General features: G+C 43.7%; 1 protein-coding gene across 1 annotated transcript in view; it reads left to right on the top strand.

Moving 5' to 3' along the window:
* Window positions 1-26528, top strand: part of LOC126393464 (anosmin-1) — a 52460-nt gene that overhangs the window by 6953 nt on the left and 18979 nt on the right. The window contains exons 3-6 of the mRNA XM_050049650.1: window positions 17494-17556; window positions 17881-18103; window positions 25143-25327; window positions 25670-25799. Of these exons, the coding sequence (XP_049905607.1) occupies window positions 17494-17556; window positions 17881-18103; window positions 25143-25327; window positions 25670-25799 (601 nt within the window). The remainder of the gene's footprint in view (window positions 1-17493; window positions 17557-17880; window positions 18104-25142; window positions 25328-25669; window positions 25800-26528) is intronic.

Genomic DNA, 26528 nt, shown 5'->3' with positions numbered 1-26528 from the left:
CTCCCGCAGGGCTTGTTTGTGTTTCGTGCCCTGTCCCAGAGAAGGTTGATACAAAGCTGGTGTTGACAGCTGCTCTGAAAAGATGGCGCTGACATATTCTATCAGACTCTCCCGGAGCTGTTGACAAGGCCCTCGGAGATGTGCCGTATAGACTGAAGACAGAGAACACTATGGAGCTGAAATAAGGAGCATGATACGCTAGGAGAGCGCGGTCCAAGTAGAAATCTGAGCAATGCTCTCTGTAGCTGTCAGAGGCTCTCATCTCCTCACACACAGACCGTGAAAGCGTGATTCAATGCTGTTTGCCCATGAGGACTCAAAGTAGGACATAGACAACACGTATACATTGTCTGAATAAAATGCAGGATGTGTGTTGTTGTTGTGGTGATGACAAATGAGATGTCGTTGTTGGCTGTGTTCGGATTCACATACCACCACACACTCGATCTGTATGTACTGTATGCTGCCTACTAAGCAAAAGATTAAGTATTACCAGCAAGACAGTCATGTGACTGCATCATATGACTGACAGCTGGGGCACACTGTGCACATTTTTGTTTATATTTCACACTTGCTATGGGAAAGCAAAATGTGTTTCCCATGCCATAAAAGCCCCTTCGAAATTGAACTAGAGTAAACCCACCACACTAAAAGGCAGTGCGTCTGTGAACGCGCCATCGTTTTCGTTTGAATAAATGTTTTGCTACGTTTCATTAGGTGTAACCTGGCCAGTGGCTCTCACATCTCCGAAATATTGCAGCAAATATCCAAACAGGCGTTACTTGAAAAAACTGACCACATATTGGGAATCTAAATACTTAAATTCTCCCCTGAAAAGATATTTAAAATGTAATAAAGTGGCATATTAAAGGAATACTTCACCCGCAAAATAACCATTTGCATATTCATTACTCACTCTGTGTTACCTTAAATTTGTAAAGCAAACTTTGTCTTTCTCGTATGCCTCCACAGTGAACGGAGAATCCAAAAAAAGATGAACACTGTTCATGAATTGAAGTGAACAGGGAACAACAGTAAAACTATATCAAAACATTTGATTACAAACTCTCACACAACTCCTGCAGTATAATCCAAGTCTCGTTTGTACAGTCGCACGCTCAGTATGTCCTCAAGTGAAACTCATATGCATGCTCATGCTCAAGCACGCTCAGGGTGAGCTACTCATGGGTAAAAGTGTTTTATATTGTAACATTTTTATTGACAATGCATGTGTTTGGTAAGTGCTGAACAAATGACTGGATAAATGACACTTGGATTATACTGCACGAGTTGTGTGAGTTTGTGAATGGATGTTTTGACATAGTTTTGCTCTTGTTAAATGCAGAATGTTGGCGAGAAAAACAAAGTTTGTGAGTGAAGTATTCCATAAACCAGTGGTTCCCAACTGGTGGGCCGTGGTCCAAAAGTGGGTCTTGGGTTCATTCTGAATGGACCCCCAGTGTCATGTCTGTAAAAAACACACATAAAAAAAGTACACGGACTTTGCAGGACAAAGCTTTTATTTTGAAGTGCCATCTCCTGCTGTACAGGGAGTGACTAACAGACAGCTACTTGAGAGAGACAGCACACTAGCTTTACGGCATGTCAAATGCAAGTATGAACCCGAATGTTTAAAACTGTAGAGCTTCAACCAATGACTAAGGAGAAATCTGGACCCTGTGGCTGGACCTGTTGGGAACCACTGGTTTAAAAAGCTTTTAGCCTCACTCTAAATGCCCACTGTTGTGCAGTTTAAAGGGGATGCAGTGCATTGTGGGACAGTTGGGTATATACAGAAAGTTGACATCTCTTACTCAGAAATTCTTGGTAATGTATCCGGACATTTCTGGCTGCGCAAAGTCCACATACTATGCAGTGTGAACGGACTACACTTCTCCGTCATACTTATCGTGCGTATGTTAGTGTGTGATTTCAAACACAGCCCTTGTATGCATTTATTGTTCTTACTCAAACGTCCACAGATCTTGGTGTACTTATGGAGGAATGCATGCTGTGATTTGGGCAAATCACATCATTGCATTGATTGTGATTAATTGGAAATTGAGGAAAATGCAGATTTTTTTCGTGTGCTTACTTAACACGGCCTCACGTTCGGTGTTCGTATTAATCACAATCAGTGTCTGGTATCAGTTGCCTCGCAAAATATCCCTTTGTGTTTGATTTTTTAATTCCTCTTTTGAATTTCAAATTGTTTCCTTGGCAATTTGCATTTGCCTGGGATACAGCCATGCTATTGTTCTTTGTGCTGCCCAGGTTGCTTCTCTAAAACCTCTTTGCATATGTTTACAACATTATCTAACCTGTCATGTCTCTGAATGTGTCCTGATCTGTGTGTAAAGTGTAAGCTTGTTGTTAAATCACGTTACACCTTATGATTAAGTTCTGCTATTACACAGCATGTTGTAATTAAAGCTTCTCGAGGCAGAGCGCAGTCAACTTAAGTTTGTCTCTAAAGCTAAATCTGCGATCAAGAGTATGTCATATATATTATCTTAAATCATCTGTGACACGTTTATGCACAGACACTTAAGAAGGCAAACCTCCTTTGTTTTCACCATGATACTGTGAAACTTGTTTCTCTCCTTTCCACTGTGATGGCCAACATTGGCTCTTGGCACTCGTCAGTCCCCAGTCATTCGGCAGAGTTTTGTGTTTGAAAAAGGCTTTTGCTGGCTGTGAGTCCAAGCACAGCATACTGTTTTCATAATCAACCAGCTAACATTGCTGAAACCCTGCTGCAAATGTCCAAAAACACTCTTTAATGAACTTCTTGTTCTCCGCGTTCTAACAAGCATGTCAGTTAGCACTTCTTTATCCTACTGGTGGGCTGTAGATAAATGAGGCTGGATTTGATGTAAGCCCTTAAAAATAATGATATGCTTGTGTTACTGCTGCACAAATGTGGTGCTCGACCGCTCTGCCATTCCAAAATCGTTTCAAGGGCTCTCTGAATTTAATTAATTTAATTGTATCCTAGGTTTTAGGTTCAGCCATTCAGGATGCAGGCCAGGGCATGGTGCTGGAGTTTAATTTGCGGCCAGAAGTCAATATTTTGGTAGCAAACACCACCACACTTCACTTCCACATCAATGCCTTGAGTGCACACTCAGGGCCTGTGTGTAGTGTGTCAAAACACAGAGCTATTGTGGCCACTTTAACAATTGTACCAAATGGGCCCATGCTGTACAGTGGTTCCCTGTGAATAGCTCTACAGCCGCTGATTAGCCTCTTCACTTCATGAACAGCGCACGGTCAAACAGAGAGACAAAGGCAGTGGCTCCCGGGGAGTGCGTTAGGGCAGAAGGCCTGTCCACCCAGCGCTCTGTTAAAGGGCGTCAGGGAGCTCCCTGCCTGTGAGGAAAATGCGAGGAAGGGCTGCCTAATAATTTAGACAAAGCTGCTGTGACCCCGTCCATCTGTCTGCGTTTTAGGAAATCAAAGCCTCCCGCCTTCCATTTGTGAAGACAAAGTCATCCCGGTCATCTCTTATGCAGTGTCCAGAGCCGGCCCCGCTCTCAGTGTCCCCATTGTCATGGTAATTAACCTGCTTGCCCCTCTCTCCAGAGCAGAGCGAGGTGGCATTTAGAGAGCCGGGGAGTCATTATCATGCCATAACACTGGACCAGCAGACAAACTCCATTCAGTGGGGAGACGCCAGGAGAACACACAGCAGGCGTTTTCTATGAGCTATTGTCATTTTGTCTCCCTACTGTTAGAGCTCCCCAACTTGAGAAGTTTGGATGTGTTCCGTGAAAGTTTGCAAAACTCCAGGGTGTTCTCTTTTCCTGCTGGTGCAAAGAAAATAGATTTTGTGCGTGCGCATGGGAGAGCGTGCAGAAGCAGCCAAGAAGCTTTCCACATTCAGAGCATGGCTGATATTAGCGGGGCTTGCTTTTCCCCCATGGGTGTGATCCAGGCTCCAAATCAAATGCTAGGATTGACTTAAGGCAGCTAAATGCCGCTCTACAACAAAGCGGTGCGCTTCATTACTCAAACTTCTCTCAGGGAAGGAAGAGAAGAAAGGACATGTGCATTACGCCTGGATAAGTTGGCCTGTGGTGAGTCATTGGAACGTGGCCACCACTTATAACTCCTGAGGAAGAAAAGTGTCATATTTTTCTTGTAAACACGCCGAATATCCTGAACATTTTTTAAAATCAGTGTACTTTTTCCTCCGTGGAGGCTGATCTCTCAATGAATTAGATTGAGTGGTGATAATTGAGCTGAAGAGAGCTAAAACGCCAGCCTGTAATAAAGCATCTTTTAAGCAGGGAGATGTTGACTTAGCCTTACATTTCCCTTAACCTGCCACATCCTTGCCCTTTTATTTATCAGGAGTTTCCAGAGAGAAAAGCTTTATAATGCAACATTGTCTAGTCGGCATTTGACGCCAATGAGTCGTGCATGTCTTTCATAGATGTCTCACATATCCCAGGTGGCTCTTTTGAATGTCTTTTCTACCAATCATGCCCTGAGCTGCACATACCAACACAAGAATAAGAAGTGTTTACTCTTTTGGATTACATGCGCCCTCGTCTTCACATGTCGGAAGCTTTGGAGCCTGAATAACAATCACTGGAATGCTACTATGTCTCATTCAAAAGTGTCTTTCTTGTCAACCCCCCCTCGTCCAAAGCCCACATTTTCTCACGCCAAAATAAAGTGGTCAAACTTCCCATCGGTTGTTCTTTTTTTCCGGGTCAGTTGAAGCTATAAATTTACCTCAAAAGCGCCGCCTCGTTCTGCAGTTTATATGAATCTTAATTAAAAACAAAAATAACAGCGCATACTTTTGGGAACGGTCACTTTCACTCAAGGCTTTCCGAGTGTGCTGATGCAGTTTACAAGTCTTTTGTGTGGTCATCTTTTCTTTGGCGGTAGGTAGTATATTTTGAAAAGATGTGATAAAGTGGGTGCTGGTTGGTGGGTTTACAGCCGGGCAGGGCTGGGATTGTTAGGTGCTTAGAAGGACTTCAAAGCACCTTTTGGTCATGCTGAGGCCAGACGTTCGTCTCACCTCCCTGTGTTAGCCACATTACCAGCACCAACACCTCAAAGCAAGCTGGACTAGAAATCAATCTGTCAAGTGGGCAGTGTGTCTGGATTGGCTGTCAGTGGGGCTGCTAAGCAGAGTGTAAAAATTCGAGAAACAGTCTTTGCCAGTTTGGCTTAATTGATTTTCTAATTTCATATATATGTGTCGAAGAGTTCCGACGTGCTGGAGTTCAGGCAAAGAGCTGTCGCTGTACTTTCTCGGAAGCCTTTCTTCATGTGTTTTATCTAGTTTGAGGCTGTGTGTGTGTGTGTGGGTGGGTGGCGGAGGAGTGTGAAGCAGGGCTGGTCAGTCCCAGCAGGAAGGACCTGATCTGGACATGGTTGTTAAGTTTCATTGGCTAAAGGGGGGGTCGCTTCATTGGCTGCTATCTGTGGAGCTCATTATTCACATGGTGGGTGGCAGAGAATGAAAACCCCCCACAGCAGAAAACTAAAGACGTGGCCACAGGAGAGGAGGCGAAGAGGCAGTGGAACTGCAGTTTAGACTTCCTCCACAGTGAAAGCTCACATCTAAAGCTGCTCTCTGCAATGCTGTCTGTTCAATATCTGAGCGATGGGCGCTCCAGGAAATCCTCCACGAATAAATAAGCTCGCCGTCTGATACCAACCTGTGTTTTTATTGATCCCACAGAGCACGGGGGCCTTTTTTAAAATAGTTGCCATTTATTTTTCTGAGATAATCAACCTTTCACAGATAGCCTGATTTCACATGTTCTCCCTGTCAGATGGATTTTCATTCCCTTGAAGGATTAATGTAATGAAAGCTGCTGTGAAATCCTCTTTTAGCAATAATGACCAGTCACACTGAGACAATCTGCTGTCATCCAAGTGTTTATTCTCTTTCTGAGGATGGATTGGCTGAGTATCATAAATTACCGCGTACCTTTCATGTTGACTTTGCTGTCTCTTCCCTCCCTGAGCTTGCATATCGAGAGGTGCTGAAGCAAGGAATTATTCTACAGCTTTATTCATAGTCCATGTTAATATATCCTTACAGACCTAATCGTGCCAACGGTCACATTGAAGAAGAGGAGATTAAAACGTAAGAATCTTAAAGCTGATGTACTTAGTAGATGTGGGCTTATCAATTTATTCCAGCTCCACTCAAAGCTGTTGCATCCCGCAGATAAATCCTGCAGAAGAACCAAAATGTGTGTCAGAGACTCTGTGATCGACAGCTCTCTTGACCTTTATCGTGGACGTGATTACTTCAGCAGAGTAGTCGAGATTTCCAGACTGTACATGTATCCGTGATGAATAAAACCGCCTTCTTGCGACTCTTCCCACTCAGCTTGCCCAGGTTTGCCCGCTCTTTGAACAGTCTTTTGTTCTCCACTTTTGAAATACATATAAAAGAGAAATCAATCATTGCACCAGGTGCGTGGAATGAGCCGCACGTTACCTCTCAATCTATGTGTTGCACTGGTGTGAGGAGCTGTTACTGGAGGCTGGTGAGGGCAAGTAGGATTAGTGAATTTCAAGTGTTTCTGAGGCTCAAATAAACAAGTGGAGATAGTGGTGGAATGTGACTGCAGCATGGGATTAGGGCGGCTTTAGTCTCCCTCAACGGCGCGTCGTGTTTTACATGTTGTTGGCCTACATTGAGACAGAATCTCCAGGTCTCATTTCATTTGAGATGGCGAGGGGATTGAGACGGCTCGAGCGGTCACTGGTTGAACAAACCAGCGGGGGCTGACATCCTTTTATCTTGTTTACTATCTCCTCAATCCGCACTGACGGAAATTCATTTTTCATCTTCTGCGAGTTCGTTATCGATGCTGTAAATCAACCATATAGACAGTTTGGATAAATGGCTTTGGCGCAGAGGAAGTGTTTTATCATTTGATCGCATTTTCAACTGCGCTCGTATGCATCTGTCAGCGTGACATTATTCAGTGTGATGGTGTGGGAGTAAATACAGTAAATCATGTGTAGGGCAGATCTGACATTGGTGTTTTTTTTCTTCGGAGAACAGCGGAGAGGGTTTGGCTTTCCCATGCCACGTCACACAGAGACAGACCTCCTTTATCACTGATCTGACCCCACATGATGGATACATCCTGTTGAGTCTAATTGTCATGAAATATAAACTGAGCCCAGAGGTAGGTGATAACTGAGGCTCTGGTTACAGCCACTGTAAGTTTGACTCTTGTCACTGTGGAACATAACAACATGAGATGGCAGAGGACCTGTAAGAGAAGGAGGCCTCTCAGAGGAGGGGTGTGTGTGTGTGTGTGTGTGTGTGCATGGGAGGGGTGTCTGGGTGAAACTTCAGAGTCATTAAGTATTAAGTGAACTGCTATTGCATTCCACAGCAGACAAAGCACAATTCTGGCTACGCTGTGTGGGCTTTTTTTGCTCATAAATAAGGCAGGCATCTCTGATTGTGGGGTAAATGTATAATTCATGCACTGCCCCTCCTGCTCCTCCTCTTTTTCTTCTCACTTTCTGCCAAGCTATTCCTTTTCAGCTCTTTGTTGTCTGCGCCCTCAACTGCATTTAAATTAATAATTAAAGTGATGCTCAAAGAATGTCTGTGACACCACCTGCTAGGTTACTCACCGTCTCTGAGCCAGGTTTCGAGAAACAAAACAGAGTCTTGAACCATATCCGTTTCAGTTCACCCCCTCTAGAGCTGGAATACTACAGTGTTTTAGTTGGTTGTAAATATGAAGGAATTATGACGCTGGCAACATCTGCAGCATACGTCCCTCTCAGGGCTGTAAAACACTTGGAGATTTGGAAAATGTGTCGTGTAAGAGTGTAAAAGTCTCTATCAATCTTGGTGTGAGCTAATTGGCGTGGTTATCATCCTGTATTACTTACATTAAGAAATGTTGTCGACAAGTTGCTGTTGCTGGCAGGCCCTGTCTTATTCTATTTTTAGATTATGATGTTAAGCAGACATGGACAAAATTACGCTGAGGTGCTGCACAGTGATGACAAATGGGGCCACTGAAAATCTTGGCGTGACACACAAAAATCAAAAGCCATAAGTAGTATATAGACTAGTTGAAAACTATGTCATTATGAAGAGCTAAGAAATCGCATACAGATATACTTTGGTGTCTTACTTTATAGCTAATATTGCTAATTATCTGACGTGCATGGATTGCATTGTGAGCTCCACAACGATCCTGTTTTAATGTCTAAGGTATCTATTAGGTGATTTTTCGCTTTTCAAATACACTGTTTGTCCTTCTCCTCAAAAAAGACAAATATACAGCTTTAATTTGAAGGAGTGCATGAATTGTAGGGAGCAAAATATTTACTGGGAACAAGCCATTTCAGGTGTAGGGGAGACTCGTGGATACCCATGGAGCCCATTTTCATTCAGATACCTTGAGGTTAAAGTTCACGGAGATGCCATGCCATTTCTTTCCGAGCCAATATTTAGCCAGAATACGGAGTGTTATTGAGCCCCCTTTTAGACAAGCTATGCCAACATGGTTGGTACCACTGGATGCCTTAGGTTGTCTATTTTCACATGATGTCACTACCTTTGCACATGCTTAAGAAACGAGAACGCCACAGCCTTTTAAAGACAGTAATGTCGGCCTTAGTTCACCTGGGTAAGCAGCTATTGTGTTAGGGGAGGCATGGTTCCTCTTGGCCCCCCTTAGGGGTGCAACTGGTGCTGCAGGGTGTTGCTAACAGGCAGCTTGTCCTCCCTCAGACCAGCTATGACAGACGTGATAAATAGATACAGAAACGATAGGCACCCACTGCACCTAATGCTGAATTTCCATACAGTTTAGACTCCTGTATCTTTAGGGAGACAAACAAGAGCAGACACCAATTTGCTCCACACACATAGCTTACCTGGCATCGCACACAGGCGCCACATATCTCCAATACTTAGGCAGTGGGAACAAATGAAGCGCAGGATCACCAACATGCTGTAATTGTTGTCTTGTCTCATTCCGAATACAGTGCTGACACTGTGAGCCTGTTAGTTTGCAGAGGCTTATGTAATTGCAGAATAGAAAACCCCACAGCAGCCACTGCGGTTTAATTTTATCTGTGCACCCCCTCAAATATCAGACCAAAACTTTGTATGAATATTTAAGATGCACTTTCATTGACGCACACAGCTCTTTCTGTTAGTTTAAGTTGCAAATGAAACAACGGCATTGACTGGAAAATGATTCAAACCGCGCTAATGTGATTTCAACATTAAACTGTGGCATTTAGATGAGTGACCTTCTGCTCTTTGGAAAACCTCATTCCATATTTATCAGCACCCGTGTGAGCTCGCTGCGTATAGAGTTGCAGAGTCACATCTCAAATCAGCACGCCGTTAATCTTTTTGATCCACCTGATCCAACCCACTGTCTGCTCAACACACACGTACTGATTTACGGCAGCGCAGAAATTAAATACGCGATATCTCACGGACTTAACACGCTATAAGGTCGCGTAAGGTTGAGGAAATGGCGTGACTAGTTTTTATAACAGCTCAGGACGGGGATATCTTCTTCCTGATTTACTTGCCATATTTTTACAGTCCTTTGGAACTTAATGGGACGTCAGAGACATATTGGGAAGCTGCGCCAGCGTATGATTTTACACTTGTTAAGATCACAGCTCCAGAGCTTGATGAAATATGTTTCAGCCTGGTTAAACTGGAATCATAGTCTCCGTGGGTTTCGTGTGAAAGGCAGCTACAAAGATTTTAGGCATGCTACTCCTTGTTTGCCCTCAAAAGTAAATTTTGGATGCGAATCAAGCTGACTTTGAATTCTGAGAGGCAGCTTGAAGTAGGGCCTGTGCCATGAATGAGAATGGGGAGAAAACAGGAAAATTACCAAGAGTAATGGCCCTCATTCTGGCTCTCCACAGAGAACAGAGGCGGAGAGAGGGAGCAAGTGACAGACAGAGAGGGAGCGCAGAGTCATGTCCACCATAATGCTGATGAATCTGGAATTATTCAAGGGTCAAGAATCGAGGATCCTGGTTTTTAAGTGGTTGGTCAGATAAAACAAGCAATTAAAATTTTTCCCCTTGGGCTCTGTGAAATTATAATGGACACTTTTTCAATACTTTGATGACATTTTACTGATAAAATGATTAATTGATCAGTGAGTGCTAAGTACTGGTAGATGCAGCCCTCCTCAAAGTTTAGTTTGCTCACTTCTTCTGTGGTTGCCTACTTTGTGTTTCAAACAGCCTTTTCCACCAAATCAGGTCTTGTTCTTGAACTGGTTCTGCTCAGGACTCTGAGAACCTCGGTGCTATCTAGTGAACTAGCCCACATTTCTACCAGTTTTGAACAGAACCATTATCCTGGAAATCCAGATGCCCCGCCCCTAGCAAATTCTAATTTGCACTGCACGGGGATCTGGCCCCGCTGAGCAGAGCCCGCTGAATCGCCTATCGGTCCAATCAGTCTATCAGACAGAGGCGGGCTCTGGGCGGGCGTAACATGATGACGACAGCACTGCGCCGTAGGAGTCGAAAAGTAAACAGCCAAGATGGCAGCTACTGAAGGACACGCTAAGCCAACTACACTTATCTTTTTCCTTGAGAGAGGAACAGAAGACTGCCCTAGAAGCCTTTGTTTCTAGGAAGGACGTTTTTGCTGTTTTGCCGACAGGATACAGCAAAAGCATGATATATCAGTTAGCCCCACTGGTAGGCTAACAAATGGGGTTTAGTGCAATGAATATGTCACCTTGTTTTTTGCTCTAATTGGCCATCGTGCTATCCAATTGCGTGCGGTGGCATTTGAAATGCCTCAGTTAGTGCCGCCCCTTGGGTAGGAAGGGTGTATCGGTGAGGGCCAGACTCAAAATCTTTCTAGATTTGAGTCTGGATTTCCAGGCTACAGAACCATTGTAATCATAAAGGGTGTTGCTCAATGCACAACGAAAGGAGACAGGGGTGGCAAGATGGCGGATCGCATTGATAACTTGCAAACTTTTGTTCTGTTATTACAGGTATTAGTTTTTATCCATAAAACAAGCATGGGTCAACTATTAAAGAGACAATTGCACACACTTTTTTCCAATGATTTCTTACATAACGTCTCTATTGTTTCCTTCTCCATGCTCTCTTTCTAACTTGTAGACTTCGCACTTTAGGTCAAGAAAAACCTGCTGCTTTTGGTTCTAGCTGGGAATAAACTTTCTGGGCTCTGAACCAGTCTATTTTTGGTTGAAATTAGTGCTGACCTGAATGCCTCGAGGCTTCTAAGCTTTGATTGTTGCCATGGTAATTAATGTCCATGTCTTTGTGCTGTTCAGGGCTAACTGTAATAGTAGCGCTTATTTTGGGCATGCAGTGCTTTCTGCATAGACAGTATTAGGTAAGTGGCACTTCAGAGAGTTATGAAACTCTCCCAACCATCATCTGTAAAGTGTTCTTTGATAAATGTCAGAGGTATGTGGGACGGTAATGTTGCTTGCATCCCACCTCAACACATCCCAACCCTTCCTCCACTTTGACCATGTTTGGATTTTGCCAAGATGGCATACAATGATAAACTCAAATCCAGGCTCCAAAATGTCTCCACATGAAATGCAGTCTGGCATTGGCATATTTCATTAAATTACTTTCTTTTGCATTTGTGCAGTTGCCTTACAACAGATACAAAACATGTGTCAGTGACATCACCTGTGTTGTGCGCTTGGCCATGGGCTCGGAAAACACGAACACAAAAAATGATAACAGACAAAAGTTGGAGGCTATAGAAACATGGCCTTATAACATTGCTGGCAAGTGAAAGTGCATTGGCCATGTTTGTGAAAGATATATCACATGATAAAAAGCTCAGTCTTTGTCTGCGCTGCAACGTGAGCCTAGTGTTTTCGAATTTATCTACTTTGAAGAGAGTTTTGGAAAACATCCATTTTCAGAGCTTGGTCTTGCTGGCTTAGTGCAGATGGAGGGCCAGAACAGAGAGAAAAAGATGAGTTTTAAAATTTATCTGGATTAGAGCGGACATGGTCTGAGAGTGCAGGAGAATGAAAGGCAGATAAGAACCAAGAAGAAACTGGGGAAGTCGAGGGGAGATGACAGACAGCCAAATAAAAGTGAAATAGAGTGAGAAGTGAGTGAATATGTGGAGTAAGTGCCTGTTTCAATAGAGGGGAGAGCAGAGCCCGGCGACTGGATGGGTCGATAGATATGAGCAGAGGGCTGAGAGCTGCTGGAATAATTGAGTCCGGTCAACGGGAGTGTGAAAAGCGCCGGGGCAGCAGAAAATAGCCATAACTCAATGAGATTGGAGGTGAGATTTACAATGTGTGTGATCAACAACAGAGATTCCTCCATATCTGAGTCTCCCAGAGAAGCAGACAGCAGCTGCTCCGTCCCGAGGGGCCACAAAGGCACCTTGTAAATATATGTTGGCACCACTCGAGCTTCACGCTGACTGTCAGAGCTTGGATCGATACGATCGGCTCGGATAACAGAGAGAAAACATATTGGGGAAGTCCATATTTTAGGTGTAGGAGAAGCACAGGTACCCACATGTGTTAGCGCACGGTTTTACGTCTGCTTGACTTCATTTACAAAATAACAGGATCAGTCATAGCTGTCTCGCTCATCTCTCTGTGACTGTACAAATATGCTCTGGCAAAATGGAAAATGTCATCTGCATCAGTATGAATTATTACCCATCTTTATTTTGTATACACTGTGTATTTTTAAGCCGGGGGCAATCTCCACTGGTAGCAGTTCATGCTTCATTAACTAAAACAAAACCCTCGCGTGACATTTTATTTATGCACTTTTTTCATAGTTTAGCATTTTTGCGTCGGGCGGAGATAACTACGCTCCAGTGATGGAGAAAGGCACTTCTGCGCACACCAACCAACACCCCACCGTACCTCTCCCCCTTCCCTCTCCTCCCCCATCTTCCCCTCTTCACTCCCTCCACCTCCCCTCCGCCTCGTCCCAGCCATGACAAAGTGAAGATGGGCTGTGGCATTGGCCGCCATTCAGCCTGACTCTCTCATCGGCCCCACAGAATGCCTTTCAGGATCCCCCAGAGTAACAACTGCTGCGTTTTATTACAGCGTGAAATGGGGAGTGAAAGACCGCTATGGATGTTCCTACTTAACCATGCAGAATGTGTCACTATTGCGGAGCTAGATAAGAGGACAAAGGGGAAATCAGCCGCTCAAATGCTTTTGTTAAGACAAACAGCTCAAGTCCATAGAAACAACCCCGCGCTCTTGTTTACATCTCACAGTAGAACCATTTGTGTCTTTTTAGGTGAAATTTGTCCAGAAATATGTTAACATCACATTGGATGGTTGCATGCATTCCTTACGCTATTCAAACAGATGGTAGCCGTGTTGCCAGCTGGAAAGATTTGCTTGAGGGAGACCCAGACGTTGGCACCCAAGTCCAGTAGATACACTATGTCCAGCTCAATTATGTTCTCCACTCCAGCTCCATGGTGTGTTTTCCCAGATTAGATCTCAGAAGTCAAACACTAGCATAGCTATCGATGGCTTTGCACATGTTTGAGGTCTCCTACCCTCTATGGGACCCACTAATACAAACTCATAGACCACAGATATCTCCCATTAAAGGAATACTTCACCCCCCAAATGACCATTTGTATATCAGTTACTCACCCTGTGTTAACGCTGAATTCATGAGGAAAACTTAGTTCAAAGGAGGCATGTGGGAAAAACAAAGAATCCAACATCAGAGTACATTTTTAATAAGTTGGAGTCATAGGGGTCCGCATAGAACACCAGCAAAACTTTATCAAAACATCCATTGACAAACTCTCTCACAACTTGTGCCGTATAATCGAAGTATGATTTATCTAGTTGTATGCTTAGTACTTCCCAAACAGACAGCCCTTTCCAACAGGGAACTGAAACGTATCTATGCTCTCTTCAAAGCCAGACTCCATTGACAAAAACAGTAATTTTATGTCAGTGAATAGGACCGCTGCTGGTCTACCACTGCCTCGATCAGTTAGCTGTGTCGTGTTTTTGTGTGACTTTAGTGTATTGCGGGGTTTGTTCGAAATCACCAAAGTCACTTACTATTATAAACAAACTAAGCGATTGAGGCAGTGAAAGGCGAGCAACTCCCGTATTCAGCAAGGTAAAATTAATGTTTTTGTCAATGGAATCTGGCTTTGAAGAGACCATTGATTAGTTTCACTTTCCATTCATTTCCCTGTCGGAAAGGTCTCTGTTTAGGGAGTGCTGAACATACAACTGGATAAATGAGACTTGGATTATACTGCATGAGTTGTGTGAGAGTTTGTAAACTGATGCTTTGACATAGTTTTGCTGCTGTTAAACGTGGACCCCTATGACTTTCATTCATCAAGAATTTTTCTACGTTTTTGGATTCTTTGTTCACCGTGTAAAACATATTTTTAATCCCAAATTCTGCACAACATCGGGTGAGTAATTGATATCCAAATGATCATTGTGGGGGAGGAGTGGTACTTTAATAGGATAGTTTCATGTGCCATTCATACACACAGTCAGTTTTACTTATGGTTTGGAAGTGATTTAGTGTTTTATTGGTTTGTTGTAATTAGCATTTTAGCGGTATTGCAACATGTCAACAAATAAAAGCAGAAGTGCATATTTAAGCATGATGTGTATCTGCATGTGATCGGGTTTAGGTGGTGGCCCCCCCAAAGAATTGCACAAGAGCTTCTAGGAAATCTGTTACGGCACTCTCCCAGGCATGCTTTCGGCGGCTTCGGTGCTATGGTCTTAGATCGAGCACCAAACTGTGTAAATAGGAATCAGGCACTTGATTGATGAGAGCACCTTTGTAATTATATACAGCCATCCTATTTGCTTTGGCAAGACATCTGTCGTCGGCCCTCCTTAAATGTCAGGTTGTGGGTGTGGCTGCGGAGAAATGCTGACAGATTGTCAGTTTTCAGCACACCTGCAGGGAGCTCTCACTGCCGTCTATACAAAGTTCTCATCTTTTTAAAGAGCGCCGTTTACCGTTTGCCGTTTGTATCTGCTCATTCAGCAAAAATGAATGCCCTGATGATAATTTTTTCAAAATACAACTTCCTGTTAGAGTTCAGCAGTTTTTGTGAGTTGGGAACTTTTGCCCTGAAGAGTTAAAAAAAAAGAATAACTGGGACTCTGGGGGTGAGACAACACTAAACACACAGCCAGCATTCTGATCTGTGTTGCAATATCCTCGGTACGCAATGTGCTGTGTTAATTCATGCTGCTTGGCACGCAAGCCCGAGCATCTCGAGGTAACGATGATTCTATTTTCACTTGTATAGTTGTGATTGTGGTGAACCAGAAAAAAAAGATCCATCCTCATGAAAAGCCAATGGAATGCATTCAGTCCGTGCACACAAGATCTTTCAATGAGTAAAATGAGCTTGATCCCCTGGCTTATGTGTGTATGTTCAGTGATTTGTAGAAGGGATTTGGGGGCTTTAACATAGGCGTCTACTGGCAGAATGTCCTTCAGACACTGGTGCAGCACACAGTTATTGCCTCGACACCTCATTGTTCCAGCGCGGCGCTTGTGCGAGGCTGGGTTGCTGAGGTTGCTGCTACTGCCCGTCTTCGCCGCGGGCTGCGCTCTCGGAGGACACAATTGAGAACAGAATTAATGATATAAGGTCACCATATTATTAATAGCAGATGATGATAAAACTGCACAGACTCTCTGGACTGTGAGGCATAACTTGGACAGCGCAATTGAGCTCGTATGTCATCTTAAATCTCTGAGGTGTTGCAGTGGTTTCACCTGATCAGCTCTGCAGAAACCACATTAGTTTCTCTTGGAGCTCTCAGCTGTCATAACTACGTGCTCTCTCTCCGAGGAGCCCAATTTTTCCTCTGGCACTTTATATTTTATATCATCACTGGAGGGATGTCTATATTGCTATGAAGTAATTAAGAAAATACCTTCCCTCCCAGCCTCCTCCATCCTCTGGAGCCAGCTGTTCAACACTCAACACACTGTCCTCACACTGGCGTTTGCCTGAGACGAGGCCGGGCAAAGCCGAGAGCTGAGCGTAATTGAGCGCTGGCAGTAGTGCGTATGGTCCTGATTGCAGCATGTTCCTCCAGAAGCAAGGTTTATGTTTCATCATGCGCCCGTCCACCGCACTCCATAAAAAGCAAATAAACTTTTCACTGGCAATGGCATAATAATGACACAGTTGGCTAATGAGTGAATTAAAGAGTCGTAAATACAGCTCTGCCCCCTGACAGGGACGTGAAATATCTTACATCAACTCTACAGTAGGTGCCCTCATTTAACCACCCGTCTGTACTGTACCTTACATAACACGACATATTGTTCTGATTATCTTTTTTACAGGAGTTTGAGCCAAATGCCGACCTCCGCTGATGGCAGATCGCCATATCTACTTTATCATATCTCCCTCTCCTACTGACCAACATATTGGGCTGTCCCAGATGAAGAATGTAGGCGAATGTGTTGAAAATTTACTGCTGTGCCTTGTCTCAGTACTGTAAGTGGTGCAGGAGTCTAAATTAAATGGAGTTGAATGAGTGACTTTGGCAGGTCTCTGGTTGGTGTGGTTTGGGCTGCTCCCAGAGCAGCATAGAAGCAGCCTGGCAGTGGTTTGACTGTTTGACTGAGCCTGCTCTTCTCTTTCACACCAGCTCTCTGTGGCCAACAACGGGAGCATATAAAACCCTCGTCCCATCTGAACATATTCCCTTTCTTGCGGCAGCATCTGCCTGATTCCATTGGACACGCATGGACTTTTGTGTTAAATTACGTTCGCTTTTATTGAATTTGATTCATCCGGGGTGAGTTGTAGTATTTAAAGCAAGAGGAGTATGACTAGATTGGTAAACTTTCATTTGAAATTTTATCATCCCATTATGTTTGGCAAAATGACTTTGAGCTGCTGAGGTTTTGCTTTTATCCAGCGCCGATGCCAAACATTCAGTAAATTTGTTCCACGTGTTTGAAAAGGGAATCCCAAGAACATTAAACCAAGTGTATCATTTATTAAGCGCTCTCCGTTCAGCGTGGTAAAGAGAAGGGAGTTTGGTGCCGGTGCCAGAGTGTATCAGGCCCAGACATGAGCCGAAGAAGTGGTGGGATGACAATGAGGCGTAGACAGTATGGGAGGTTAGTAGTGTTAAGGCATGATGTCGGATTTCTGCCAGGGCACACCAAATCCGAGCAGATTTCTAGACACAGCAAGGGTGTGTCCGTCTACTCATAATGGACAACCCCTCTGCCCCGTGTTGTAGAAGATAGTTTATGTTCTTTGAAGGTATGCCAGGCATCCGTAGCAAAAAGAGGTGTGACTGGTTGTTGTGAACGTGCAGGGGAAGTGGCTGAGCGAGGTGCCTGTCAGGCAGCCAGCGCTCACTCAGGCACAGACAGCACCATCTCCGCAGCCTTGGCTCTTTGATGTGGCTGGCTCTTTGAAGAACTGACACCCTTCTCTCCTTTTCACAGTGCCTGGAGCCCTGCAAGGAATCCTGGGACCTGAAGGAAAACCAGTGCCAGGATTTATGCGAGGTATGTCACTGCCACAAATACCGTGGTCGCCTCAGACTCGAGTGTTTGAGCTTTTCATACTTAGTGGGAAAATTCAATAAGAGGAAAGTTTGAGAGGAGTGTGAAGTAACTCTTTCTGCGCTGTAATGACACTCTCTGTGAGGCTGAATCAAAGCCGTTTAAATGTACCCACCGCTCCGGTGAGTCATAAGCTGAAATGTAAACAGGACAATCCCTGTTAGCTCACAGAGCGGCCTGTTTGCCGGCAGGCAGGTTGGTCTTAAAAAAGTAATCTGACATATATTTTCCCTCTCCTGCTTTTTTCTCCCTCCTCCTTCTCCTTAGCCGCTCTTTCCCAAGAAGCACTACGAATGTCTCACGAGCTGTGAGTTCCTAAAGTCAGTAGAGGGAGTGAAGCAAGGCGACTGTCCTGCCCCGGAGAAGGCCAGCGGCTTTGCAGCGGCCTGCGTGGAGAGCTGTGAGGAGGATGGAGAGTGTTCAGCTGTGAAAAAGTGCTGCTCCAACGGCTGTGGCCACACCTGCCAGCTGCCTAAGAACCTCTACAAAGGTAATACTAAAAGTTAAACCTCCATCTTTAAGATTTCAGTCCTGGGCTGTGGTCAGTTTTCTAGTAATCATGTTACAAATCACAGTGTAAAAACAACTTAACAATATGAACATACAGAAAATGAACACCTGAATCTGCAGCTCCCCTTTAAATACAGAGCTTTATGGTGAGTTCCAGCTCATTGTTTAGCTATCCAGCCCACAACTTTACAATTTTGGATCACTCTCACAGCTCTGTTAGTGTTATTTTCAGCTGCACCAGGCAGATGTTATGAGCAAAAAGCTCTAAAAACCCACTGTACATCATAGGAGAGACCCAGAATAGCTGAATATTTGATCTAAGGAGCCTGATTCAGCTGCCAATCTTTCAGTCGAATCGCCGCAGTTGTAGGAAAATGTGGTTATGACACCAAGGATCATTCCATTTGGGTTATACGGTGTGGCTGAATGTCTGATTTGACATAGGGTTATTTGCTTTTTCACAAGAAATTATGATATATAAACTATTTTGGTAAAAAAAAATTTCTTAATAAGAGCACTCATGAAGAACGTTTTATGACTTATGAATGAGAATACGTAACCCAAAAGGAACCAAACTAGGTGATTTGTTCTTGCTGTTGGTCTATTGATTTCTTCCACTCCCCTCCAGCACTGTGGACAGTGGTGTTGCCGTACCTACATGCATACACCTACACACACACTTCTGACACACAACAAGCAGCACTGGATGGAACACATTTTATTACAAAAATAATACTTACACCAAGTCAGGAAGAAAAGTTGTTTAATTATGTGTTTCAGCTTTTTTGTCCAGTGTGGAAAATATGGAAATTAATGTCGCAAATCTATCAATAAACCACCACAACAACAACAACAACAAAAAAAAGATTTGACTGTCAGTCTAGACCAGCAGTACACTGTCTGTTTGGCACCAAACAGCCGACAGACAAAGTTTAGCTTCTAAACATAGTGGAACAATTAGCAGCTAAAAAGTCAGCTATTTCCCTCAGGAAGTGGTGGAGACCAAACACAGAGCTAAAAGATAGTAAAAATATTGGATGTAGATTCATCAAGTGGACACAAACATGACTCAAAATGATTAATAATGTTTCTCCGTAAGTGCTGGATGTGTAAATAAACAACTGTTCGCCAACAAGTTTGCTATCTTAACTGAAAAGGTGATAATATGTCAGTGCTGTTAAGCCGAAAACATGTTATTTGAGGGGCTTATCTCCGGGTCTAAAAGGTCAAGCCAATGTAGAAGTGCCTTAAACCTGCATCTTTGTAATAGCTAGTAGTAGGGAACTCCACTGGATGCAAAAGTCTGTTTGTATAGAAGTTTATCAGAAACTGACCCTACTTCTCACTTGATTTATTACCTTGGTAAACATTTTTTTATTGAGATTTTGGTCTCAACTGGTAGTGTCAAGTTTTCTTCAAAACAGCATGATGTTCATTTTGTAAACTATGATCCCATTAAGAGTAAAATAGATGATAAAGCAGGGCATGGCTACCTTGTGAATGACAAGTCACTACGATGGCAGTGTCCTTGGGTTCTTCCTCTTGCAACGACCAGAATACCAAACTCAAAGTTCCAAAACTGTAGTCCACAAACCTTTGGGTGAGGTCTCAGTGGCTACATTCACTTCTTTCATACAGTGTATGGTTTGCAGATATGTTTGGTGGAAGGTGTAGAGATGTGGGAGGGAGGGTAAAGGGTATGACATGCATCAAAGGTCCCGAGGCCGGAATCAAACCCAGGGCATTGTGGTTAGGTGATATGCACTGTAACCACTCACTGACTAAGGCACTCTAGCTGCAGGTTTGGATGAAAATGTAATGATAGCTTATGATACAAAACACACATTAGAAACCTCGTAATTATTAATTAGAGGGAGAAGGAAGTTCAACACAAGCCAGGGTGACACACTAAAATGTTTAAACGTTAGTCTGTGTGCACTAATAAAGTTGTTTAATTGTCCATGCTCGCAGAAACTCGTCTCTTCATTTAATCATTGCTCATTAATGTTTCCAAGAGGGACAAGATTAACGCGGTTCATCTGCTGAATTATGGATACACCCTCCCACCCTCTCTATTTATCCTACTCAATACATGACGTTTCATTTCTGGTAATGCTCGAGTGCAAACGTCGTGTTCTTAATGTGATTAACTGTTGCAGTTTGCATCGTTTTCATAAACAGTGTTGAAGCAATTAATCCCCCTCTGTCAAACATCAGGGTTTAAATCTCAGTGACGTAAATTGCAGATTATCTTGAACATTTTTGACAACTTGCTCAGAATCATAAATCTTAAATTCATCTCTTGGTATTGCACTTCACCCACACATCCCTCACACTGTTGCAAATTGGAATATATCTTCAGCCTTGAATTTGCTGGATAAGCTTCAGGGTTTCACAGACACAGATGTACCCAGGAATCTTAGCTCCAGTAAAACAGTTTAATAGTGCTGCCCAAGGCGGCCTGATGTTCTGAGGGTGCTGAGTTGTTATGTGAGAGAACCAAGAGCCTCTGAACTTGGAGATGGGAGCTGGAACTACATTATATACACTATCAGCACACAATTGCTGGCAGCCTGAGGCCATAACAAAGTTGAGGAGATGTTGAAGTGAGAGCAGTGGAAGATGAGTCTAAATCAAGCCTTGAACCGCAGCAGCGATCGGCTGGGGCTGTGTATGCTTTGTATCACACTGCAGTTAGTGTAAGCATGTTTTACTGTGTGTAGTGGAGAGAGGCATGTGATTTAGAGTGTGAGCTTATGCACACAGAGGAGCATGCTAGTATTTATGTTTGATTTGGAAAAAATCCTGAGGGACTTCATGGTGGATGTTGTGCTCAAAAGGTGAATAGCACGTTAATCGGGGGGAGAGATGAAAGCAAGCGGAACCTTGAAAATTGCAATATAGTGACCCAGTCAATGAAAACCATTCACCACACTGTGAGACCTTCAAATCAAGCAGCCTGCACGCTGATTTTTAGTCCAAACACTGAGCTCATGACGGGTCGCCGTCAGCACTGCATTTACACTGAATTACACTGAGCGTTATGGTGAAAGTCCGGATGGAATTTCTGTCCTGGTCCTTTAGTGTTAAAGGTCTAATTAGTTGCTCATGGTTTGAAGAGCGTAATTGTTTCTATGTGTGCACAAGTGTGTAGTCTTTGCCATGATGAGCCATGATGCTGGAAGCCATTAGCAAACACAAGCGGGGAGAAATGGAGCGTTTCCCCCACTGAGATCACTCTCAGATGTTTGTGTGTGTGTGCTTGTGTGTGTGTGTGTGTGTGTATGTGTGTGTGTGTGTCTTCAGGTTAGGGTCGCCAGCCCACGTGTGTGTCCCTGATAGAGAAAAACTTCAGTGTTCAGGACTGGACCCCCACTGGGCTTTTGATGAGTAACAAAGCTTCTTCTTTTTTTTACATTAATAGAGCCTCATGCTGTTACACATCATCCACTGCTCTGTAATGTTGTCTCAAAATTGTATTCGTGGGAGTGTGGCTCTGATAATATAATGCCCTGCACGTATGGAAACAGGTGGTTTACAGGGTGGCTATGGATCCTTAAAAAGTCTTAATTTGTCTTAAATGCACATTTACAAATAGATGGCCTTAAGAAGTACTAAATTGTCTTTAATTAAGATTGGATGGGTCTTAAGTAACGCCACCATAAGAATCTCCAGTAACCAGGAGGGAAACACTATTTGATGGGGAATAGACCTTGACACAACACCTTTATGCTCCCATTTTTGCCCCCTCTATACATTTAGATCACATAGTAGAGTGCTGCAGGGGTGACATTTATTTGTATTTCAACATCGTCCTGATTTCCTCGACAAAACGCCTAAGGGATTTTTCCATTGGATTTTGGATTACTGCAGAAAATAAGCTCTGTTGCAAACAAAATCTCATGATATTTACACATTACACAATACTTAAAACATCGCTTTTATTACTTATGAGGCGTTAATGCAATCGCAAAGAGTAAAAAGCTAATAAATGGACTACACTATGGTCACAGCACTTTGAGGATGACCCCACAACGAGGCCGTAAAACCGTGGTCGGTGTGATGACATTCCGTAGTCTCATTTAACCAGTAGTCAGCAGCCGTCATGTAAAAGCTTCACAATTTATGAGTGGGGTATTTACCGTATTTTTAAAGTATTTTAAGTCATAGAACAAAATGTGAAAGTCTCCACAGACCTTATATCAAGCATCTTACTAAGAACCCATTCAAAAAAGCCATCGACTTTGAGGCAAGGGGACTGGAAGTGCTAAAATGCTAACTAATTTCAGAGTTTCCAGACTAATTCCTGCAGCACTCTATGGTGGGAATCACACATGCAGAGCGGTAAGAGAGTATCAGTGGTGGAAGAAGTGGTCAAACCTTTTACTTTGGTAAAAAGTATAAAACTACTGTATTACAAATAAAGGTCCTGCATTCAGAATTTTACTTATGTGAAAGTACAAAAGTTTAAGCATCAAAACGTACTTTAAGTACCAAGAGGAAAATGACATTATGTAGAATGGCCCATGTCAGAATAATGAATAATGTCAGAAGTCATATTATTGAATTAGAATTATTGACGCATCAATGTGATCGTCACTTTAATGTTTTAGATGGTAAAGATGGAGCTCGTTTTGACTACTACACTGCTGGGTAGTTAGATGTATATTTTGTGTTAATATCTAGCGGCACGGTGGTACAGTGGTTAGCATTGTCTCCTCACAGCTAGAGGGTTCGTTGTTTGAACCCAGGGTGGAGGGAGTCCTTCGTTGCGGAGTTTGCATGTTTCCCTTGTGTCAGCATTTTTCCGGGTACTCCGGCTTCCTCCCACTGTCCAAAGACATGCAGGTTAACTGGTGACTCTAAATTGTCAGAGTGGAAGTTATAAGTATCAGAAAATGGAAATATTCAAGGAAAATAGAAGTGCCTCCGAATTGTACTTAAGTGACAGTACATCATCACTGGATTATCAGTGTCATTTTGACTAACTGTTCATTTTGAACTGACACCCATGTGTTTAGTCGGTAAGAGTGTATTTTCACTGTGGGTGTGTATTTACACCGCAAGTTTTGTCTTGAATTTCATTTGAAGTGGAATTAATAAGGTTTTAAAAAGTCTGAAATTCCGCTTGTTTATACCTGCAGACACCCTGGGTTATTAGACTCTTCTATTTCTGTCATTTGCATATCTTTCTCGCTAGTTCTCATTTTGTCTGTTCCTCAGAAGAATTAGCATCACCACATGTGATGCAACCCAAATTGTTAGCGTGCTTTCTGATCAGCAGCGGCACTCAGTTTTACCCTGTATCGTGAGAGAAACATGCAAAGAAGCTGGAGGGGTGGTTGGAAGAAAAAAAAAGGGAAAATGTGAAAAATGCAGATGTCGCAATGAAATTGAATTCTGCGAGTGTTATCTCCACACTGTCACAACAAGTCAGTCAGTTAATCAGTCCATCAGCCACCCTCAGTTCACGGTATGTCTCTTGTGCTACAAGCAGTATTTGTAGTGTTCTCCCCATCCCCTGTAATTACAGCAGTCATTATGACAGTATGTGCGTGAGTATTGAGAATTATATTCCTGGAGTGTAATTGTTGGCATGATTAAGACATGAATGGACGCCGTCCTCTTGCTCCAGCAGCAGTTACATCACAGTTTTGGAGGAAGCATGCAGCCATTGAAAAATGAACGCTGTATGATTCTTGGACCGAACCTGACCCAAAAGTTATCTTTGGAAAGAGCAAGCTGAGAGAAAGTGTATTCGTTGTCCTCCCACATATTGCGGAAGAGAGAGGTTATGTGTGTGTGTGTGTGCGCGTGTGTGCGCGTGTGTGTGTGTGTATTTTTGTGTGGTTTGTGCTTTGCAGGAGTGCTTGTGTGACTTTGTGGGAAGATGAGCTAAGACAGAGGGAGAGGAGGAATGCTGTGGTTACCTTGGTGTTCAGTATTGCACAGGAAATGTGACACGTTTGTTTCGTTCGCACACACACACACACACACACACATGCGTGCACGCACACAGTCGACCGTGGAGCTGTGAAACCACAGCACAATGACCCCCAGCTGTTAGTGTGCAGAAAGCTGTTATCAGCGGCACAAAACAAAGTACTGACTCCATATGCATGTGGCTCAAGGACCCTCCTCCATCTCCCAGGATTTTATATGCCCCGATCAATCACTTTTACATGCACTGTATGAAGACTGAATAGAGATATAAGTAGATCAAGCGCTGTGCATACAAAACACTGTCTTGATTATGTTGTTTACCGACACGGCGCGCAGTAGCCTTGAGCGTGTGTTGATGCTGTTTATAAATGCGGAGCAGTGGTGGGCCGCTCAGCAGCGACAGAGGTCCAACATAATGGTCTGAAGTGCTAGGTGATTTATTGAGAACTGTGGGATGTATTCTGCCTTCTCCTGTACTTTCAAACTTGCTTTTCCAATCTCCATCTCATTATCACTGTGCCCAGCGCTCAATCAACAACTCACTACGTCTCCGCTGCAATAAATTTACTCGAGAGAGTCAGTCTGACTTGGCTGAGCACTTGGCCCAGTCCTGCACTTAATAAATCTCTAATTTATTGCACATGGCCGCGTTGACTTCGTCTGAAAGGCTGAATGTGAAGTGAACTTTACATATATGTGTGTATGTTTGCACTGGTGGATCTTGTGTCCGCAGGAGAGGGAGATGTTCCGCGGGCCATCTCGCATACCTAGATGCAAACTATGTGTTTCATTACTAAGAAGCGCAGCTACTAAAACACATCACTCGTGCCAGGAAATATCACAATCTGTCACAGTAGAAAGATGATGCTGTTGACCCGCAGCGTGTATTAAATCTATTGCGGTGAGGTCATGTCTCATTTTCAAATCTGTATCTGTCCAACTCTGATGGTGTCATTTATCTTTCCGCCCAAAGAAAGGAAAACAGCAAATTTCTTGTTGAAGTTCACCTACAACGTTCCACACAGCGGTGATATTAACTCCTGTCACGACATCATCTGTCTTGCTTGTACTTTTAGGAGTCCCGCTGAAGCCGAGGAAGGAGCTGGTGTTTTTGGAGCAGCAGTCAGGTCAGCTGGAGATCCGCTGGTCATCCAAGTTCAACATATCCGTGGAGCCCGTCCTCTATGTGGTGCAGCGCCGCTGGAATTATGGCATCCACCCCAGCGAGGACGATGCCACCGAGTGGCAGACTGTGGCACAGGTAGGAATCTACGCACCATACGTACGGAATACTGAAGCATGTCAAGTTTTCCTCATCAAATGATGTGATGTGAGTGATTCGTTTCATCCGACATTTGGGATTTGCATCACAGAAATGTCAGCCTCACATGTCCCAGCGTGCCACATGCTACAGCTGTGAAAGTGCTGCAGTGCGCTGACAGACTGTTGCACACGGTTGCACATTCCTCGCAGTCACAGTGTCTTTGAAAGTTTGGCAAAGAGAAACACGCAGATGACTGATGTGGCAGCAAACTCACATGGGGCTGTGACCCTGCGTGAACCCTGACCCCTGTGGTTTTCTCTCCCCCCATCTGTCCCTCAGACTGCAGAGGAGCGCGTCCAACTGGCCGACATCAGAGCCAGCAGATGGTACCAGTTCAGGGTTGCTGCAGTCAATGTCCACGGGACCCGCGGCTTCACTGCGCCCAGCAAACACTTCCGCTCCTCCAGAGGTCTGTGTGTGTATGTACACGTGCATGTGTGTGTGGCCTTAAGTTCCTGTTTGACACCCAATGCCCTCCATTTGTTATGGTGAAGACCTTGGAACAGGTGGAGCTTTGGGGAAAGAGTTAAGACCTGATTTGACTTCTGATCTGACCAGTACATGTGGTGAAGCTGTCTTCATCAATGTCTTAAGGAAATTGTGTGGTTTTTTTTTAGAAGACTAAAGAAGAAATTTTTAATAAGAGCTCATGTGTGTCCTCAGCTGTTCAGCCCCATGGCTCCATACAGCAGCAGAAAACTGATTATGACCTAAAGGGATCGTTTGGATCTTTTGAAGTGGGGTTGTATGAGGTTATCCACAGTCAGTGTATTACGTACAGTAGAAGGCAGTTGGCATGCCCTCTGTGTTTTGACATATAGGCTGGAGTCTGACACAGACGGTAAACAGTTTCTGCCAAAGCCAGACTCCATTGAGAAAAACAGCGATTTAACAAAGCTAAACACAGGAGCTGCTGGTCTACTGCTGCCTTGTCCAGTTATTTTGTTTGTGTTGCTGTGTGACTTTGGTGTTTAAAAATTTAAGTTCAGATTCACTAAAGTCACGCAATTACACAAACTAACTCACGGATCAAGGCAGTGGTAGACCAGTAGCTCTTGTGTTCAGCAAACCCAAATTATTGCTTTTGTCAATGGAGTTTGGTGGATTTGACAAGAGCGTAGAGAGGGAACTGAAGCTG

Source organism: Epinephelus moara, chromosome 7, assembly GCF_006386435.1.
Source record: "Epinephelus moara isolate mb chromosome 7, YSFRI_EMoa_1.0, whole genome shotgun sequence".
NCBI lineage: Eukaryota > Metazoa > Chordata > Actinopteri > Perciformes > Serranidae > Epinephelus > Epinephelus moara.
The sequence above is the reverse complement of the archived record's forward strand: the minus strand, read 5'-3'. Positions and strand labels throughout refer to the sequence as shown.